Consider the following 22,484-nt stretch of genomic DNA (forward strand, 5'->3'; position numbering starts at 1 on the left):
CACCTCTTCCTCATTTTTATGAAGGAAAAAAAAAATCTTTCAGAGTTTCCCAACTACCCAAAGGACCAAACCACAGTACACTAACGGCACCTTAGATGATCAATGTTTAATGCGGGAAGCCTACAACTCACGTAATTTCGGTTCCCAGCAAGAATCTGAAGATTTCTGAAGTTTTGCGTTTTGGTAGTAACGCCACTTCAGCCGCTAAATCAGAAGTTTCCAATGAAAACAAGCATGTTGTGACTGACCTAATCTAACCCTTCGATTTTTTTTAATTTCAATTTTTGAGAGAAATCCGAAGTTGCATGAATGTGGTAGGGAACCGAAACTACGTGAGTTGTAGGCTTCCCGTTTAATGCACATCTTGCCAGATGTAAGACAGAATTTGGTGTAGTACAGCAGCTGGTTCCCAATTTAGTATCAATTCAAGCAAGGAAAATATAAAATAAATCAGACAGGCCAGTATAAAAAACTCAGTTTACTGATGGAGCAGATTACAGACCAAGGATATCCAAAATGCTGAATAAATTAAAAATCATTCCAACTGCATTTTTTTTCAACTCACGATTTCGTATTGCAAGCACAGCTAAATTTTTTAGTAATAAAATTTCCACATAACATCCTTTATGAAGCAAACCGCAAGATTGATAAACGGCAAACATTTTAGCCATTTAGCTTTACATGTATAAAATAGACTCACAACTGAAAAAAACACAAACTGATGCATAGACAAGCCTAAAGAACCGTTAAATTTTTGATACACTGCTTATGAATCTGTTGCTACCCGTTACCACGGCACAACCAAATATTCACCCTAGATTTCTTCCTGCGAGTGAAAAGGTATAAAAATAAGAGAGAATGTCACTCAGTACATGTGAGAGAAGTGAAACTTCTTTGGCATTTCAAATCTCGACTCTTAGGTGAACCGGCAGAGAGAGAAAAAGAAAGAGAATTTTCTAAACAAGATAACACAGCGACTAGGTTTTTCGCTTTCACTTTTTTTTTTTTTCCAATAATTTAAGAATCCTAACTTTTTCTTGTATTACAAACTTTATTAAAATATAAATATTAATAAACATGAATTTAAATTATTACTCAAAAATAACAGCTTAGTATTAAAATAAATACATATTACTCACTGCTGAAGTACAGCATAAGGAAAATTTGTTTAGTTAATATCAAACCTGGGATTGATATTAATAAATGAGTTTTTAATTTTATATTAGGTATAGGTTAGATGTGATCGAGCATTCTTCTAAACTGATTTTGTAGTTCTGCAAATATCACCTTAGCATCGAGTTAATGGATCAACATATTATGGCAATAGGCTACATAGACATATTACAATACATTTTTAGGCATAATGTTCTGCAGTTCAATGAATGAACAATGACAACATGTCAGCTGCTCCGCAACGCGAAAAATAAATGGCACTAAACTATCATATTATTAGTTCGGCTTAACACGTTTACACACTCGTGGGCTCATAATTATAATACAGTGTGTGATTTAGTTAATCAAATAATTCGTGATAAATAATTACCCTGTCAAACTAAAGCATTAAAAGCAATATACCAGCAAAAGATATTTAGTTAGACGGCTAAAACAATACACCTATCCCTCTTTTAGCACGACTACGTAATTCGTTCCTAAAAATGCTTGTGTTATTCAAAATCACGTATTCTGAAGCATTAGTTTCCATAAATAGCAAGGCTAATTTATTTAATGTGTTCCAAAACTGTGTAAGAAAATATACTTTACGTAATATAAAGGCATAGAATAACACTCAACTATAAATATGTCAAACTATTAAACTTTATATGCCTTCCATCGCACTTTGTATGACAAATGTGACACCGCATAACGGGAGCTACAGTAGAACCCCGATTTTGCGAACACGGATTTAACGAAAACAGCGATTTAACGTAAAGGTTTTCAGGAACCATCAAAAAACACCAATTTATTAAAATATTAATATAGATTTCCAAAAAAATGAAAGTAAATTGTAATGGAATATTATTAAGAAATACACTCTGTGGTGTCAGTAATAGAATGGAGGTACTATATATTAATATGTGACTTTGCATCATCTGTCCAAACACAAAAAAAATAAAAATAAATAGTTCAAATTGCTTAAAAACTCCGGGCGCTGTAACTGAATTGCGTAGGTGCGTGCCATTGCGCGCGCCTGGATAGATAGACTGTCCGCGACACATGACGTCATGAAGGGTTTCTTTGTCCGCATCCCCCTCCCCCTCCTCAATTCCTCGCTTGACTCACCACGTTATCTTCCACTCACGCCCGCATAGTAACAGTGCTAGGCAATAATCTCACGTTTCCAAATATTCCCTTTCCCATCCTCCAGGTTTTTTCAACTTGTGACAACGTCACACCAATACGCCATTATCATTATTCTTATAGAGGTGTAAAAGTAACGAAAAAAAAGTGTACCCGTATGTATTCGTTACTATAACAATTAGTAATCGATACTATCGTATCGTTACGTTACTCGTTACTACTGATACCGCATAACATGCTATGTTATGTTGCAGCAATGAATCGAGTCGTATTGTGTACGCAAACAGTATGACGTCGCATAAATAATAATAAATAGAATATAAAAAATTAACAATATTTCATAATTAACAGTTTTTGTTAACCAAAAACAATTAAATCTCATTAAAGCGGCTTTTTTATATTATCTCTTTTAAGATAAGAACAAAAAAACGTGAAAATACGCGACAATAAAAAACATAATAACATATTTCTAATTTGTAAACAATACTTTGTTACGTTGTTTCTGTTCCAATCTCAAACTTTTTCTACACACAATTCCTTTAATAAACAAACATCGTTCTTTGTAACGTAAATACATCGTATACGCGCGTGCATGCGTAAAACATACGAAAAATGCGAGTAACGAGATGCAGCCGTGTGTAACGTTTCGTTACTCGTTACTAGATGGCGCACCCGTTACTCAGTACCAAATACATACGGTTTCCTACAGCTCTGTTATTCTCAGTAAGAGCTTTGTGCACGGTGTTTAGTTTTTGGAATACGTTTTTTATAAGTGCTGCGCAGCTCAGCGAACAAAGAGAGCCAGCCGGCGGCTACGCCGCGCCGTACCAGCAGCTGACCGAGTACAATGACCTTTTCCGCGTACGGCGCGCTATTGACAGTAAATTTACATCAATTTGTGGCCATTTTTTATTTTTTACTGTGACGCAATGTGTATGTAGCTCGTATTTGTTATAAATGCTGCAGGTTGCGACTGTATTTTAATAAACTTTAACGTATTTCTTACACTTTTCATTAGTGGTGCACCAATATGACTTTACCGATTACCGATTCGATTACCGATTATGAGAGCAATAATCGGCAGATACCGATTCAGTTACCGATTATAATGAACAAATTTTTTTAAGTGTAATAATGCACACAAAAATTTTTATTCCCATGTGAATTTAATAACAAGATTAGGTAAAATTGAGAATACAGTTATAATAACAGTATAAAAATATATAGAATACACTATTAAGTCTTTGCAAAGTGTAAATTAAATTAACTTCTATTTAAATATCTGTTATTGTAAACAACTTGAACTACAGTCTAATAATTGTAATTTACAATGGGTAAGTTTTTGTTGCGGAAAACTAGGATTATTATCGACTATCACATAAGGTTGCATCAAGAAATTACCGTTTAACAATGTAAACATGCTGCTTTATTTTGTTTACTTGAGTTTATAGAAAAATGTTTCCACACTTCACTTTTTTTCTCCCTACTTGCCATCTCACTATAATTATATAAAAATGACTAAAAACCAATTCTAGCACATGTTATTTTATTTATGTTGACTGAATATATAAAATTATAAATACTTTTTCACTTTTCACGTCACATACAAATAACACAACAACGGATAATGTTACCAAAGACGCCTATAACGAGTTGGTAAAATGACCTAGCTGGTAAAATGCAGTGATAAACTCTAGAAGGTATCGGGACCACGATTTTGAACTGCTACTACGACTCGAAAAGATCGATTGTCATAGAATCCACTGCAACTGTTTGTGGTATTTTGATTGCGTGCCATCTATTTTACGTCTCTGGCTATAGGTAATGAACAAGGCCACTAAACAAACAAAAGACGAAACGTAAATAAACGTGCAGGAAAAATGTATTTTTTATTGTTCGAGGCAATGAGATTTATTAAACTTAACGAAATATCTGCAATTATGATATGACGGAGTTACATGAATTTTGTAATATATATAAATATTACGGTAAAAACCTACTTAATTACGCCGGGACGTAAATAATCGGCAAAGTAATCGTTAAGATAATCGCCGATTACGATTCATCGGTATCCGCATCGGTGCACCACTACTTTTCATATTATTAACCTTTTTTTTTTTTTTAATGCCTCATTTTTCACGGTTTCTGAAAATCTGTATGTACGACCGAGGTGTACGTACGAACCGGGGGCCGTACGAGCGAGATCAAAAACGTTGAAGATGGAAAGTTGACGAAGTCTGAGATAGCACGGCAGCACAAGATCAGCGTCGACCCTGTTTACGATATGGAAACGTAGGGACGCAATTATGAGTGCGGGGGTCATTGAAAATCGATAAATCGTATTTAACGAAACATCGATTTAGAGTAAACCTTTTCGGTAACCGTAGCACTTCGTTAAATCGGGGTTCTACTGTATTTGGTTATGTACTTTATCGTCAGACCGTCAGCCGGCTGGCTGAATTGCCCGCCCGGGTGTGACCTATAACTCACGTCGTGTACCTTTCCAAACCATCCTTTACTAACAGTGAAACTGATATTACTGTCCGGATAGTTACATTTTAATTTTTCAAAAATAAAGTGCTTATTCGCGTACCACCACCTGGTTCACACCAATTCTGTCAGGCCAATGATTATTTTTTCATTGCAACATTCATTTAACAACTTTTTACATGTGAATCATCTGTTCATTTCAGTTCCGGTATCTAATGTCAAATATATTCCTGCTAGTATAACCAACAGCATCAGACATATAAACTTTTGATAAGAGTCCTTATTTCATACGATTGTGCGCACAGTTGACTTGCTTAAAACTAAAGTACAACCAACAAAGCATGGCCTTCATGAAAATCTGCGTGCCGTAATACTTCTAGTTTTGTCTCAAATACTTGAACAAGATGCATTATGAGTGATCAAGCATGTACAGTTACCGGCAGCTGAACGGGTAGACGTTGCTTTTGTTTGAGTGAATTCCCTGCCACAGGCTAGACTGAGTTCACGGCCCGGTCTTTGGCCAGGCGACAACGATACGGCACGGTTGCATATGCGTGGACGTAAAAACATTTAGTCCTTTCACTCCAAAGCCGCAATTGAACTTGCCATAGCTGATGTTTGTACAATAGCCGATAGCGTAGTCAGACCTGCGCTCGCATCTCTTCCCCCCTTGTTTGGCTAACTGCATCCCACAGCACATCTGTTGTTTACAGAAGTTGAAACAAACTTCGTGGCGTAGTGCCCGACAAATTTTGCCTGCGGAGATTTCATGTTGACTGAAATTTACAGACGTGCTATTCAAGACTGGGGCAGTAAAATTAACATCGCGCAATCTGAAGACGTGCTAAGTGAGGGATAGGTGTACTCATTTAACAATACTGATTTACATAAGTAATTAAAATAACACGAACTTGAGAGAACACATCTTTCCTGTGAATATGGCCCATGGTACGGTGCACAACAATAAGTTCAAAACCTCGTGTTTCTCTCTGCCCAAACACTCCCTTACTAGATGCCAGCAAGTCAGATGAAGTCGGGCACAAGCGGGTCCCTACCGCCGTGACCCGCCTGTCCCTGCAACATGGCAGGGTTCAACCTGAGCCCCAGGCCACCATGTGGAGCCAAGTTCTCTGCACCGTTTGCAACCTATTCTGTCATTTTCGCAAACAAATGTTTCGCGAAAACGGTTGCATTAATATTCGGCCTTAAAATTCTACTCCCATCGCGCCCAAAGACGTTTCACTTCAGAAAAAACCCTGACTTTCTAAACTAAATAAATACACACATTCAATTTTAACATCACACATGGTGAATCGTGTAAATTCGCCACACAATCATCCTCCAAAGGCCCACAGAAACATGACTTGGCTTCGCGAGCGTTCCAGAGAGAGTACCACTGCAATGAGAACAAACACGTGTGTAGCAAGGGAGAGGATGGAGCTACAAAATAAAAGGTTACGTCTCGCGATTGGGGCGGCAAACCTCCCCTCCCCCCGTCAAGTGAGCGGCGCCGGGAATGTCAGATCGTCGGCAACTGCGTGGCGGCGCTCTCACAGGGAGCGGTCGCTCTTGATGGACGAACTGACGTCGCTGAAGTAGGGGTGCACCATGGACTCCTCAGCTGCCATCCGCAGAGCGGGGTTGCACACCAGCAGTCGCTGAAACCATCGCAACCACCCGCAGTCCATCAACAAACCCATGTCCCAGTCTGTGTGTTACATACTTTCAAAGTATAGGGCCATGCGAATGCTGCCAGCCTTCAACAAAACTAAAATGAAACTTCAGTTACTGTTACAAATTTCCGTGAAAATTTAATTATTTGCTCCTCAATGATGTCTTCAGGATCACCAAAGTCAGTATTAGATCCCGGAACAGATGAACTGTAGAAGCATGCAAGAAAGTCACAAATGAAAATAATGAATTTCCAAAAGTATTCCCGTACGACACCAATGTGTGCTCTCTTGATTGAAATATCTTGCGTCACTTTATGCTAACCAGTAGTTGGAATATGCTTGTGACATTTTAAAAAGAAACTAGTACGTAGTTCACTTCATTTCAAAATAGACTAGGGAGAGAGGAAAAATAATATTTCAAGGGTACAAATATGAAATCAACTGCAGATATTTGTATCAGTTCATGGCTAGCACAAAAATACAAGTGAAGGTCAAGAGAGTCACCAACTGTTATTCTCGCAAACCATACATAGACTGCCAGAGCAAGTTTTGTAGATGAACATATGAAGGCTTATTTGCCAACGTAAGTGACAAAACATGTTCTTTGAATTTTAGCTACAACATTGTTGAGGTAATAAAATCTGAATAATCTTTGTATATACAGCAAAACCCCTTATTTGCACTTTTCATGGGGACAAAGTAAAAAAGTGTAAAATGCGGGAAAGTGTAAATAAAGGGAAAAGTATAAAAAGGAGTACAGTTTACCTTATTTAGAATTTTTTTTTCCTTTTGTTTAATAGCACATACTATAATGCAGGTACAAACACACTAACAACAAATTTTACTTTAGTATTTAATCAATTATTAATTTACCACATATGACAAAAATAAAAAAAGAATGAAAGCCAAAATGTTTTTCTGATTACTTCCTAACAAAAAAATTTGAAATTTTCTTCTGCTTGCTTTTTTGACTGTTCAAGGAGATTATTTGCCTCTCCAAATTATAAATACAGTTGCAACCGGCAGGGTTTATATCAAATACGGGCTACATACACATTGCTCACAGTAAAAATTAAAAAAAAAAAAAAAGGCCGCAAATTGATGAAAATTTACCGTCAAAAGCGCGCCATACGCGGAGAAAGGTCATTGTACTCGGTCAGCTGCTGTAACGACGCGGCGCGCATGCACACTCTATGCTCCGCCCAGACTCATGACCTGCCATCAGCAACCAACCAATAGATGCGAGCTTAGCGGAAAAAAATATAAGCTCCACCTCCCGTGTACCAATTTTATCCAGTTCTAATACCAGTTTATTGGTAACGCACCAGTTTTCTCACTGCCGTGACATGTTCAAGTTTACATTTATCGTGATGTCTTGATACCAATAATTATTTACGATCCCCAGAAATAAATGGTTAGTTTAAAAAATATGCGTCAACTGTACAATACTTCCGAAATTATAAAAGACGTATAAAACAGTTACCAAGACTCCGCTCATTTTATCTTGTGAAGTTTATGTCTCGTACCAGTATTTCGGCTAAGTTGTGACATAAATACAGTATCAGAACTTACAAGCAGCCATGTTTGTACATTCGTGAGTTTACGTTTTTCCCTCGTGCATTTTAGATTGTCTCCTGCTATAATTACTCGTACTTTTACACGCCTAGGCTTAAATTATTACATGTTTAGAAATAAAAGCAACTTTTCATTTTATAAAATATGTATATTTTGCGATTTAAAATGTTCATTGCCTACTAGCTCCACGGTATTTTCTGGTTGTTTATGGTTGTTACGTGACGTAAATAGCGGGATAGATTCGATTTTTGAGACGTAATTCGCGGGAAAGTATTGTATTGGACTATATGGGAACTAAACGGGACCTGAAGAATATAGTGCAAATAACGGGAAAACGTAAATTACGGTAACGTAAATAAGGGGTTTCACTGTATGTCTCAGTTTCAGTGCAAAAAAAAAAGTTTGATAATTCATGGTTACTGAATAAAAAATTAAATTGTGACTATTGCATCAAAATACATACATTGTTACATTTCTGAATTTAAAAAAAAATCTTGTATAAATACTACTTCAAAGTTTTTATTATTTTTATTATAATTTATTTTTTTGCACATTTATGAAAGATGTAAAAAAATCTACCATCCCCATAGCTGGCCTAGTTCTAACAATCTTGCATATGCATATCTATGGTGTTCGTAACTATGCAATAAAACACCATTAGCAAAATTAAAATGCTTTCACAATCTGAGGGATTGCAGACTGGATTATGACATTTCTCCCTCAAATTACTATCACTGGAGAAATTCCTAAAACTTTTCCAGGTTACAAGTCAATTCCCAGACTTTTCAGAACGTGGACACACTGTTTATCGAAGGTTTAACATCATCTCAACAACGAGGTCATAAGAGTTGGTAACACGATGATGTGGACAACGAACATTGTTAGCAACTGTCACTGCATTTGCCTGGATTGACTTGGAGATACCACACCAGGCCTGTGCGAAACCTCAACTACTTGAATCAATTAAAGCACTTTATAATATTCAATTTTGCCTTTGCCAGGATTTTTTTTTTTTAATTCGAAGCTTCGGTTGTGATGCAGAGCTTCACGTCTGATTAGAACCTTTGCGTTTGTTGCATAGCTCTAAAACTCTGGAAGCCAAAGATTTGCTATTGAAAATATTTTAAATTTTCTTTTGTATACGTTTTAATTTCATAAAGTTGGTAACTTAAAAAAAAATGGCAATCCATTTGCTTTTACAAATGCTTAATATTAATATAATGCATGATTATTTTTATTATCTTTATTGAACGATGTTATGAACTGGTTGGATCATTTAACAGTTTGAAAAATTACAACTTTCAAACTAATACTCTTTTCTTTTTACTTCAATCGCGTGTTTTATAAATAAGCGTAATACAGCTTTGTCGAGAACGATATTCGCAATCTGACATGAGCTTCTCAAGGACAGCCTAACGCTCGCACAGGCCTGCACAGTGCCAAGATGGTCGGACGACAGGGAACGATGTTCGCTTCTCAAGGATAGCCTAACGCCGGCACAGGCCCGCACAGTACCAGGATGGTCGGACGACAGGGAACGATGTTCGCTTCTCAAGGATAGCCTAACGCCGGCACAGGCCCGCACAGTACCAGGATGGTCGGACGACAGGGAACGATGTTCGCTTCTCAAGGATAGCATAACGCCGGCACAGGCCCGCACAGTACCAGGATGGTCGGACGACAGGGAACGATGTTCGGTTCTCAAGGATAGCCTAACGCCCGCACAGGCCCGCACAGTACCAGGATGGTCGGACGACAGGGAACGATGTTCGCTTCTCAAGGATAGCCTAACGCCGGCACAGGCCCGCACAGTGCCAAGATGGTCGGACGACAGGGAACGATGTTCGGTTCTCAAGGATAGCCTAACGCCGGCACAGGCCCGCACAGTACCAGGATGGTCGGACGACAGGGAACGATGTTCGCTTCTCAAGGATAGCCTAACGCCGGCACAGGCCCGCACAGTGCCAAGATGGTCGGACGACAGGGAACGATGTTCGCTTCTCAAGGATAGCCTAACGCCGGCACAGGCCCGCACAGTACCAGGATGGTCGGACGACAGGGAACGATGTTCGCTTCTCAAGGATAGCCTAATGCCGGCACAGGCCTGCACAGTGCCGAGGTGGTCGGACGACGGGGAACGATGCTCGGCCCGGGGAGAGAGGGGGACAGGCGCACCTGCAGGAGGTCGCGGCCCTTGGAACCCAGCTTGGGCACCACCTGGCCGAAGCCCGCGCTGGGGTGGTAGACGGGGAAGGGCTTGTAGTCGGGCAGCTGGCCCACGCCGGGCCACGTCTCCTCGGTAGGCGTGCCCAGCAGCTTGAAGATGCGCTTCAGCTGGTCGTCCACGTCTGAGCCGGGGAACAGCGGCCGCCCAGCGTTCGCCAGCTCTGCGCGCCACGCCAGCCACAATCAGGGTGCTGCCAGTATTATATATATATACATACATACACACACACACATACATATCGATGGCTTAGAATGAAAACCTCGTATCTCAATTTTTGGACGAAAATACGTTTTTTTTTTATGTTTTTGGCTGGAAAACCTCGCATCTCACAAAATGTTTGGCTGAAAGAAATAAAATGTGCATCCTACTGCTTTCTATCGGGAAAAAAAAAGAAACCACGTGTATATCAGTAGCACGGTTTTTTGCCTCTGTGTCCACATAATTTTGTTATGCCTCGGTGATGAAGACGTGCAAAGAAATTATCTTATTTTTACCATCGGTTGCTACGCAGCAGTCAATGCGCAAATTTCTGGAAAATGAAAGTAAAGCAAGATTCAGCAAAAAAAATTTTTTTTTTCATGTGAGCAACTATTCTCGCTCCAGGAACACTCCAACCAATTCTGCAGATTTTAAACTGTATGAAAGTGCCAAGAAGATACCACTTGTGAGCTGAATCCAACAGCAGCAATTTCTGGAAAGATACTCCGCCTTCCAAGGCCAATACACAATACTGTTGAAGGAAGTTAAACCTGTGGATATCACAGTTTTGGCAGGCCTGCAAAATAAACACACCACCTTTGCGCATCAATGTTTGGCAGCATTATGGATACCATCTTCTAATGCAGATAGCATGCATTTTTCTGCACCCAGACACACAGAGAACAAAGATTAAAACAGTTCTATGGCGACATTTAAGGCATTGAGAACAGAATGATTGTCCTGTAAAATGTACGAAATGTTTGTTTGTAGAGATGTCAGTTTTCCGGAAACATATTTTTGGTAAAATTTTCTGACAATCTACTGGAAAAATTTCTGCAAAAACCGTAACATTTTTAGAACAGTTGTACTTTCAAAGTAAAACACAAATAAATTTATCAACCATTTTATACAAACATAACCAAAACACAAAAAAGTGAGCTATTAGGTAGTAAAGAAAAAAAAAAAAATAATACTTTACATACAGTCACAGTCATACTTCACAATTCTATACCTATTTTTGAACTTCTCTAAGTTTCTTTTACCTGTACTGTAACTATATTGTGGCATAAAAAATTTGTAATAGAACATAAAATTTACATACTGTACATGCATGCAGACTAAAACATTGATTGAAATATTGTACTGATATCTTAGTATATCAAACCATCTTACATTGGGTAAATCAAAGTTGGTATTGAAAAAAAAAAAAAAAAGTAAAAATTTCTAGAAAAAATTTGTGGGTATATTTTTCCAAAAAATTGTTTTCCAAACCAAGAGTACATACATTTCATCTCTGGGTGGTGGTTGGTTGTGGGGAGGGGGGGGGAAAAATAGAACCTATTTGCTTGCTGTTTTCTTTCAAAGTCTTTTCTATTGTTGGTGGGAGTGATAGGTAGGGACCGTAAAAATTTGCTGGTTCAATGACCTTCAGGACAGACTCCAATATCCTCTACACACTCGGGCAAATTCCAACTGTTCATCGGCTGCTGACTTGCGAGTCGTCTCGACCGGGTGGCCTGCGATTCGACACTTCTATTGAGCGAGGGTCTCTCTAATTGGCCAACCACGTCCTCCAAGATTAACAGCGGACCAATGGCAGAAGCAGCACTAAGGTATAATTATTTGAATTTTAGCGTAACACGAAATGAACCTGCGAATTTTTCAGGTCTCTCGCGTTTCTGAAGGTTTCAGGGGAGGGGATACTGCGGACAGACGCAGAGAAGGGCGGCGGGGCGCACCCGCGAAGATGCAGCCGGCCGACCACATGTCGATGGAGGTGGTGTAGAGCTTGGCACCGAACAGAACGTCCGGGGGTCGGTACCAGAGCGTCACCACCTCCGCAGAGTAGCACTTCACCGGGATGCCGAACGCCCGCGCCAGCCCAAAGTCCGCCAGCTTCAGCTCCCCGTTCTGTAAAGCACGACGCAAGGTCGTTGGCCCGCGCCTACGGGTTGGCTCCGAAAGCTTGTGAGTTGCTACTTTCCGTAGCGCCTTTTACCACGGCGTAAACCACAAGGCTATTGAACAAGTTCTACACAATGAATCAGACATTAAGGGCCACGCCTAGTCAGGGGGTGTATCTGTGTTGGCGACGTGGGACGAAAAAAGTACGGGGGTAAGATACTTTAGTTTGCATAAAGGGGCAGGGGTGAGCAAGCATAATAGAGCCAGTATGAAAGCAAACATCGAGCGGTTGACACCTGCCAACGTGAGGTTCCTAGAAAAAATTAGGTTTCAAGGTATTTCCAAATGGAAAAATAGCATACTCGATGTTCAACAGTCACCGCAGTTTGACGATCCAGTCTCAAAATGTGAACTGCACACGTACAAACCACACATTGCGGGACCATACGAGCCAAATTCCGACAAAGTTATAGCAATACAAAACTCTGACGTGTACACACACATTGCTAAATCGTTCTGCGAATTCGCGGTGCATTCACGAAACCAAAGTGGCAAAAACCTGACAATGCAAAAATCGTAAACAATGGTATATTACATATGATAAACCGACGATTGCTGGTGCTTCTAGCGCAAGGCTGTGAAATGGCGTGCGTACGGTCTTCTCGTCGCGCATACGACAACTATGAGATACGAGAGGCAACTATAGCATTATATGGCGGAGAAATGAGGATAAAGGTGTAATGGTATGGCCCTCGAGTGCTTTCAAGAATATGCATCAAACGTTTCAATGTCTACAAATTATACAGAAAAACATTCATTTTTACTCCTTTTCACGAACTTAAAAATACAGTTTAAAAACAAAATATGGAAACACAACTAATCTGCTCTCAGCACAATCTTGAATGCTTTTCACAGACACCACTCTGATAGAGATATTTTTAAATTGCTTGGTTTCTTCGTAAGCTCTGCCCACTTTGTGCATGCCTAGATAGGCAGGGCCCTTAAGAAGTTAGATAAACTTTACTTTTTTGAATTTAAGGTCAGACTGATTTTTTTTTTTTTTTTTTTCTTCATTTTCTCTTCATTACTATTATCTAAGGACTATTTCTGTCCATTTAACACTATACCTCTCTTACAATAATTGTTGTTTTGTTACAAATATTTTCAACTAGGGGTGTGCAGGGAAGGAAATTTAGCTTCGGGAATAATTTGCAAGAGAAAAACTGATTTCACTCAGGAAATTGGGAAATATTGGGGAAATACATTATAGGCAATAGCAGATGCCAGAAAACTTATAATTTTTTAAATATTTTTACAACAGCAATAAGATCTACAAAAATATATAAAACTGGTGAAACACTGCTGTTATGAACTAAACCTAAAGAAACTGTACAAGCTACAACACTACATTCTTTACACCATCATTCAAGAAAATATTTGTCATCTTTTTTTTTAAAAAAATGGGGTTTTAATATAGCTGATATATAACATAACTCATGCAAGAATGCTGGGTGGCTGAAGATTCTCACTTTGAAGACACTGTAGTTAAATACCTTATTTATAAGCAAATTCTGTGGTTTCAAATCCCTGTGGAGGACATTGTGGCTGTGGCAGAACGCAAGGCCTCTCAGGAGCTGGTACCTGCAAAAAAAAAAAAAAAAAAAAAGCCAAATAATCCTGTTTCGAGTTTGTAAACAGGGCCGCAACTAGGGGGAGGGGGGGGGGGGGGGGGGCAAGCGGGGCATACGCCCCGGGCGCAAAGCTATGGGGGCGCCGAAATCACATGCATTGTAATTCCTACTACAACTGGTAACTGGTAAAAAATTTTAGCATGGAAGTTAAAGTAGCACAGAAACTGTTACATGTAGGTATGGAAAATGCTTAAATAGCACCATTTTTCCGTGGGAGGGCCCCCGGACCCCCCGCTTTATTGGTGTAGTATGTGCAAAAAAAGAGGGGGGGGGGGGGGGGCGCATGAATCCATTCATGCCCCGGGTGCCAGAGACTCTAGTTGCAGCCCTGTTTGTAAATGCCACATAAACAACATGTATGTGTCCAAATTTGCAAATTACAAAATACCTACCATCAAACAAGATTTTTAGCAACAAGCCTGTCATTTGGATGAAAATTCGATCCCATATTCTCATGTCCTGGAGACATTTTCTACACCAGAAATCCTATCCACCACGACTACATGCCTGGCAGGTCGAGAGTGGAATCGGAGACAGCCTCGTGGAGGTAAGGACTGGCACTTTAGAATGCGCCAAAAGTGTAGGATCTCACCAAATTTAAGTAAAAACTTGAACTCAACACGTTAAAAGGACAAAATGGAAATAAATGAGTCAATGCAGGTGGTTGAATTATTTGATACGACTTTACTGATGATCAAAGAGAATTTAAATGAAATGTTTTAATACAATTGTATCGATTTGCCCTTAATGCTCGCAACATCCCTTCTCCATATTTTCCAACATTCGAAAGCAGCAAAGAACTCTTTTTGCAGCTTAATGTTTGTGCATTAATTAGCAATTATAGATATTTCATCTTCTCTGTTTCTAACTTTCAAAGTAGTATCTTTAAAAAAAAGACATCTATCGATGTAAACCACATCTTAATACAGTAGAACCTCGATGATACGTTCCCGTTTCATACATTTTCCATTGTCATACGCCGATTAATTTTGGTCCCGCTGAAAGTACTATATTTACAATGGTTTACTTTCCCGGAACATACACTTATAAAATAAATATTTTCCCGTTTCATACGTTTTTACGAAGCGGAAAAGTCCTAAATTCACAAATTTTTTTTGTTATATTCCTCCTGATAAAATACATTTTAATGCTTTTATTTTGAAAAACGTTCATTGTTTACCTTTGCAAACGTACGAAAATAACTTTATCGCACCATAGATATGGATAGTATCAGGAAGACTGTGCACTTCGCTAGTAGCATCTATGGCCAGCACCAAGCAAGACTAGTGGCGCAAACCAGGGGCGTAGCCAGGGGGGGGTTTTAGGGGTTCAAACCCCCCCCTTAGCACCAAATCTTTAATTAATTTCTTATTCATCACTCAAACAAATTTCATATTAAATTAATAAAAAAAAATTACCATTACAATATTTAAATTTAAGTACCGAAAACTGCTAAAATAGCACTATTTTACACCTTAAAATCCAAATTTTCCCGGTGGAGGACCCCCGGACCCCCCGCTTTGATACGGGGGGGGGGGGTGAGGCCATGCTTCTTAACACCCCCCATACACAAATCCTGGCTACGCCACTGGCGCAAACTAGCAATGATTATGAAAATGGTGCACGCACTTTACCAAGGCACGGATCTCATATTTTGTGTAGTCCTTAATCTTTGAACTGAATATACCTGTTTGTTATTGTTTTCTTACGATCGGATTGTTTTGTATTTTACGTTTCTCAATTTAAAATATTATTGAAAAATGTTATGTTGTATAAAGTTGATGTAAAATGAAACAAACAAGCAACAATTTCTGAATTTTTTTTTACAATAGCCTAATTTTTTTTATTTCTAATTTAGGCTTGGTGACTTTCCCCCCCCCCCCCCTCCCCCCCAAGAAAGGACTGCTTTACTTGATTATGGAGTGTATTTTACATTTATGGTGTTTTTATTATATGTATATATAATGATGATTTCATATCTTTCATTAATATAATGCAATTATTTACAAATTATGTATTTAAGTTTAATCTGACATTGTGCTGTATGCTAGATTGAAAAAAAATTTTATTATTGCCATTCCCTTTTCATACACTTTCCCGCATCATACACCATTTTTGTGCCCTCCGTTGAAAAGTGTATGACAGGGGTTCTACTGTAGTTCTATTGTGAAAAACAAATTTTTATTTTATTTTGGAAAATATTTTGCTATTTTTTTTAAAATGCTCATTGAAAAAATGCACATACATCTTAAATTTGTGTTTCATGGATATGTATTTAGAGGACATATATAAACAAAATACACTGCGATATATAGCTGTAAAATAATTGTGTCCACAAGATTACCATAATCTTTAGCTGCTAACTACTAAATCCAATTTTCACAATAAAAAAAAATTTCTGTGGAAATGTTTTAAAACAGAAATCATGATAGAAAAATGACTTGAGATTGCAACAAAGACATTGTAACAAAGGTTCAAAGCCAGGAAGGTCCTAGACTGGCAATCCACGTTTTGGGCAAGAATACGTGAATGGACTTTGACATCACGTCGACATTGTGATCATCAGAGGTGAAGGGTGACGATACGAGAAAGGACCACTGACGGAATGAAGAGTGGTGGAACCTGGGGCATCCGCCATGTTCCCCACTTGCCCGCCGGGAATGGAACCCGGATGGCCTCGGTGGTGGGCGAGCGGCATCCCCGCCGGGGGCAACGACAGCGAGGAGGGGTCGGGTCGGGTCGGGTCGGGTCGGGTCGGGACGGGACGGGACGGGTCGTGACAGGACGGGACGGGACGGGTCGGAACGGGATGGGACGGGACGGGAAATCACGGGACTGGTCAGGTCGGGTCGGGATGGGACGGGTCGGGACGGGACGGGACGGGACGGGACGGGACGGGACATCACGGGACTGGTCAGGTCGGGTCGGGATGGGACGGGTCGGGATGGGACGGGTCGGGACGGGTCGGGACGGGTCGGGACGGGACGTGTCAGGGCGAGTGAGCCGCCTACATGAAGGACTTGACCACGTCCGGGTCGATCTCGCCGTTGAGGCTGTCGAAGTACTTCTTGAGGTCCTGGTCGCAGTGCTCGAACACGAGCGTGAGCTTCTTGTCGCTGTGCAGCACGTCGTACAGGCGCACGATGTTCCTGTGCTTCAGCTCCTTCAGCAGGCAGATCTCCCGCAGCGCGGACGAAGGCACGCCCTGCGGCAGGACCCACGCACTGTCACCTTCACTCAGCCCTTAAGGACAGCAAGCACAGGCTAGCAACAGGGTGAGGCACACGCAGGTTGGAGCTCATTTATAATTAATGTAATTTGGCACGTAAATGATCACACAAATCCAGGCCCCTACACTAACATATTTCAAGTGATTTATAAATTACCATTTGCAATAATTAATCTCAATGGGAAAATAAAGGAGTTAGATTTTGGTGGTAGATGGGAAGATGAGCTGTATGTGTGAGAGAATGAGTGTGAGAGAGTGTGAGAGTGAGAGAGTGTGAGTGTGGGAGAGTGTGAGTGTGAGAGAGTGTGAGAGAGTAAGAGAGTGAGAGAGAGTGAGCAAGTGTGCGAGAGTGCGAGTGCATGTGTGTGTGTGTGTGTGGAGGAAAACATAAACTGTCAAGGAAAAGATATTCTTTTATTTGGCTGGTAATATTACGCTAAAATCATTTTAGCAAATCCTTGCTTTATTTGCAGAGATTTTTTTATAAATCATGTGAAATTTCGGGCGTGCATGATATCATTTCGTAAAAAGAGTTTATCCTGCAGTTTTGAATTTATTTTAGCCTTCAAAAAAACTTTCTTTAAATGATTCACGAAATGGGAAATTTAATTTTAATAAAAATTTTTGGCCATATGCCATTGCAGTAGTATTGCACTGTTTGTCATGGGAAAACAGTGTCATGACAAACAGTGCAAAACTAGTCCAAGAAATAGTATTAAAATCAAACTACTTTCTTCAAATGATTCATTGAATGGAGAATTTTGATTTAAAGCAGTTTTTTGGACACACACCATTGCAGTTTTGCAATGTTTGTCAAGGAAAAACTCCAAAAATCAAAATTAAATATATGAAGATAAAAAATTTACAGAAAAAAGAGTGAATCAACTGGTGTAGGACAAATGGAACCAACGATGAAACTAAACATGTATGTATATACTACAATTGCACAAAATCATTATCAAGTTTTTGGTAAAATATGACTCTTTAAATTGATTAAAAATCTTTTGAAAATATTCTCTTATTTTTAATACTTGAATTGAATACAGTGGAGTCCTGCTAATCCGAACCCCGCTAATCCAAAAGAGTTTAGGAAGAAAAAAATTAACTGAAGAAAAAAATTGTACTTGAAAAATTATTTTTGATGTCTATATAGTTATCCACATGTTTTGTAATTTTGTGTTTGTAAAAATGTTGTACGCTGTGTTACATAGTAACTACATGCATACTGATATTATTTTACTATAGGCTATGCTGTTGCACTACTGCAATTATTAAGCTAATCCGGAAATACGGTAGTCCGAACAGATCTCGGCCCCAATTAATTTGGATTTGCAGAACTCCACTGTATTTGAATATGAGAATATTTTGATACTATTTGAACTGGTTTTGAACTAGAAAAAAAACTGACACTCTCACACGCCTATGATAACAGATTACCTAAATAAACAGTTTAAATTATTATAATTATTTTTGAGCTATCAATAACCATTACACCACATAAACTACTGATCCCCATCCTTATTTAGGACATACACCATTGCTAGCAAAGGACTGTGTCCAAAATAAAGATTTTTTTAAAATCTTACCCATTGCAAGAATTGTTCAAATAACGTACCTACCAATTCCCAGGTTGCTCGTGCGATCTCTTTCCTGACCTTAGAAAATACAAAACAAGTGTTTCAGCACCAAATATAAAAGATGGAAAAGCTCTACCTCATCATCGTCGTCCAAACGTACGCGCTTCAGGGCAACTATTTCATGGGACTCTCGATTCTTCGCCTTGAACACAGTTCCGTATGTTCCTGCGAGAATCAAGAACCACGTCAGGAAACAGGGCTGCCAATGTACACTGCCAAAGAGTGACATACACAGTACCTAACAAAATAAGGTGATGACATAAATCTTGTGCATCAGTGAGCTTAAGGTACTTTTTTGCACTTCCACAATACCAATGTTCCTTGCATCTTCTGGTGCAATGAATTTATAATATGTCAACATATTTTGAAATATAGGACGATAACGAAACTACAGTAAAACTTCCATAAACTGTCAACGTTCAGATCAGGGCTGTGACGGAAATACCCATTAGACAGGTAACAGAACATTTTTTTTTTAATACTTATGTAGAGTAATATGATTTCAATGTGGGCTTGAAATGAAAATAAAATCATTTTAAAAAAAATTACACACACACAATGTATTTAATTTTACAAAATTATCAATATAACTTCAATTGTATAAGAGTAATAACGTGAGTGGTGGATGCAACATGAGTCTGCTATCGCATCGCGTTCGAATGGGGCATGCTCCATTACCATTCGAACGCCTACCAACTGGATTAGCAACGGCTCTTTGCTAACCCCCTCTTCAACGCTTCCTCATTCCTCAGCGCCTCTGAAGGGTTCGACACTCTCCCAGAGCCCCACCTGCATGAATTGGCGTAACTTGGATGCCATTGTCCCAGAAGTTTCTGGTACTAAGTCGACCCTGATGACGGGTCAGTTCCAGAAGTTGGCTGAGGGGTATAAAATGGTGACGCCATAAATACTAATGCCACTACCAACAAAGTGAATATCATCGGGGCTCTGAAGATAATTGGCAATCAAGTCTCCCAGTTCAGGAAGACAGCACCGGAGATGGTAAATATGTAGTTGGGTGGTATTTGCGGAAAAAAAATGTTAAAAATCCGAAAATACTTTTATTCTATGCTCTTTAACTTCCTATTTTCATTAAAAGCGGCGGAGGTAAGAAATTCCAAATACTTTAGGAGATATCGAATTTTTAAATTTCATCACAATTATACCAGTGCATTCATGTGGCTTTCAACATTGTTTCTTGATTACGAGTATCTATTTTTTTATTGGATAATGATGTCACGTGATTGTTCATGATAGGCCAGAATTCAAATGAACCAATACGTGATTATTTAGTTCATTTATTGTTTAAAGCAGTGTTTAATTACCGCCTCCAACTTAGGCGAGTTTTTAACGTTTCTAATTTTAAAGTTTTATTTGTTATTGTTGCGCAAGTAATAAGTAACAAAAAAAGAACCATTGAAATTAATTCATATTATTTTTAATGAACGCTTAGTTTCAAAGTATTTATAATGTAACTGACCTGACCTAATCGGCCATTTTCATTAATTAGGCATTCACAAACACATGGCAATAAAAAAATTGTGCCGGTCGATTGATTACACAGGTCTTGTATAGCAAAATAAGAACGGCGATATCTCCTAAAGTATTTGGAATTTCTTATCTCCGCCGCTTTTAATGAAAAGAGGAAGTTGAAGAGCATCTAATAAAGGTATTTTAGGATTTTTAACATTTTTTTTCGCAAATACAGCTTAACAACATATTATGAAATTTAAAAATTCGATATCTCCTAAAGTATTTGGAATTTCTTACCTCCGCCGCTAAAGAGGAAGTTGAAGAGCATATAATAAAGGTATTTTCGGATTTTTAACATTTTTTTTCGCAAATACCGCTCAACTACATATTTACCCAGCCCCTAGCGTGTTCCCTGCATCTTTACTTCGTAGAAGTAACAACAGTCTTTTATTACTTGATGGATGGGTCAACAGCCGACAGTGCTTACTTACCACTGACACCAGGGCACCAGCATCTATAGTTGGTACAGACATCGTTAATAAAGAACAACTAAGGACACCATTCCCATACAAACTGAAAACAGCAACTGGAGACACATCACCTGTGCATGAAGGTAAAGATACGGACTTGAGTATGCTATACCACCCCTAAGACCTGAACTAGAGCAGTTATTAAAGTGATCTCTGGAGAATATTGCCACTGGCGAAGCAGAAGTAGTTACTGCTTTCCTACGAAGAAACCTCATCTATCATCACATTAACACAGGCAATGACGAACCAACACAGCAGGTCCCATGACAGTTGCCTTTAGCAAAGCAAGAAAGGTTAGGTTACAGAAATTTGAAACACTTAAAATTGTGTGGACTGTTAGTTCAGTTAAGCACATTAAAAAACTGTGAAATTGTTTTAAACAATTGATTAGGAATCAACAAAAATGCAGCTAACTTAGCCTAGCCAACTGTTCTATTAAATAATATTTTTAATGTAGCTAACCAAATGTTTACATAAATTTAAGTTATAGCTAATGTAGGTAAAGTAACCTAGCAAGTATTTAAACAATTTTTAATGTAGCTAACCTCACCAACTATTCTCACGATTTTACCTATTTTTAATGTACCTAACATAACCACCCGTTAGAAGAGTAATTTATTTATAAACAGATTGTGTTGCAAATTTTATTATAATTTTAAACGGAAAAGTAACTCTCCTTGGGAATTGCCTTAATTATCAGATAGCTCAGGACAACCAATTGAAAAAAACATTATGCACATCTATATGTTTCGGAAAACATGTTAACATGTATATATCAAAAATGTAAAATTATCCAGCAATTACCTTCACCAATCTTTTCTAGCTTTTCATATTTTTGCATAGTTAACAAGCAAATGCGAGGGAAAAGAAATTGTTGTTAGCAACCATCAAAAACCACTGAAAACAAACTATAAAATGCATTCATCGACAATAATCCGTACTTTATTTACGTATGGCCAAAAACAATTAGTCAAAACAGCCACAACACGAGAATAAAATGTGTATACATATAATTATGTTGAGGGAGAGAATTCTCATGCTGTCGGAAAAATTCCACAAGTGGAAGGATTTGTTTCCAACAGAGATTTGTTAAATACTATTCTTGAAAACTAGCTAGTGCAATTAAGTATCGGAAAGAAGTCACAAACTGTCGGAAATATTCCGCCACCTTCTTTACAGCAGAATCTCATTTCCGTTAGATATTTAAAAGTTTGTTGTTTTGTGGAACTTAGCTCAGATGTAACCTAAGTACCGACGAGAGATATTGTCGACAAAAACTAGTTGACTCTAGCTTCGAACTTGACGGTATTTTATCATTCGAACCTAAATATGCCACATCTCCTGATGTACCTAGTACATCTAGTACATCTAGTACAACGCTAGAGTCATTCATAGAGGTCGTGTTTCATGGACCCATCTTCTGTGAAATAGTAACGAGAATAATGATCCAGCCAGCATGTACAGCTGCCATCTTGAAGCAGTTGTAAGTGGCAGATGCCCATCAGACCCTCGTGGTAGTGCAGACCCGTGCTTGATGTTGGCATCCCTACAGGTCACA

The 22,484-nt window shown here is 38.8% G+C and overlaps 1 protein-coding gene across 1 annotated transcript; it reads right to left on the bottom strand.

The window, feature by feature from the left end:
* Positions 1-463: 463 nt before the first annotated feature.
* Positions 464-21,925, bottom strand: LOC134536984 (cyclin-dependent kinase 5). Its single transcript, XM_063377112.1, has 7 exons — positions 21,731-21,925; positions 19,000-19,088; positions 17,069-17,262; positions 13,920-14,007; positions 12,201-12,372; positions 10,212-10,423; positions 464-6,446 (listed from the first exon to the last, which is right to left on the bottom strand). The coding sequence occupies exons 1-7, from the start codon at positions 21,765-21,767 to the stop codon at positions 6,339-6,341; spliced, it is 900 nt and encodes a 299-aa protein (XP_063233182.1). The 5' UTR covers positions 21,768-21,925; the 3' UTR covers positions 464-6,338.
* Positions 21,926-22,484: the final 559 nt, after the last annotated feature.

This window comes from Bacillus rossius, chromosome 11 (genome assembly GCF_032445375.1).
Source record: "Bacillus rossius redtenbacheri isolate Brsri chromosome 11, Brsri_v3, whole genome shotgun sequence".
Lineage (NCBI taxonomy): Eukaryota > Metazoa > Arthropoda > Insecta > Phasmatodea > Bacillidae > Bacillus > Bacillus rossius.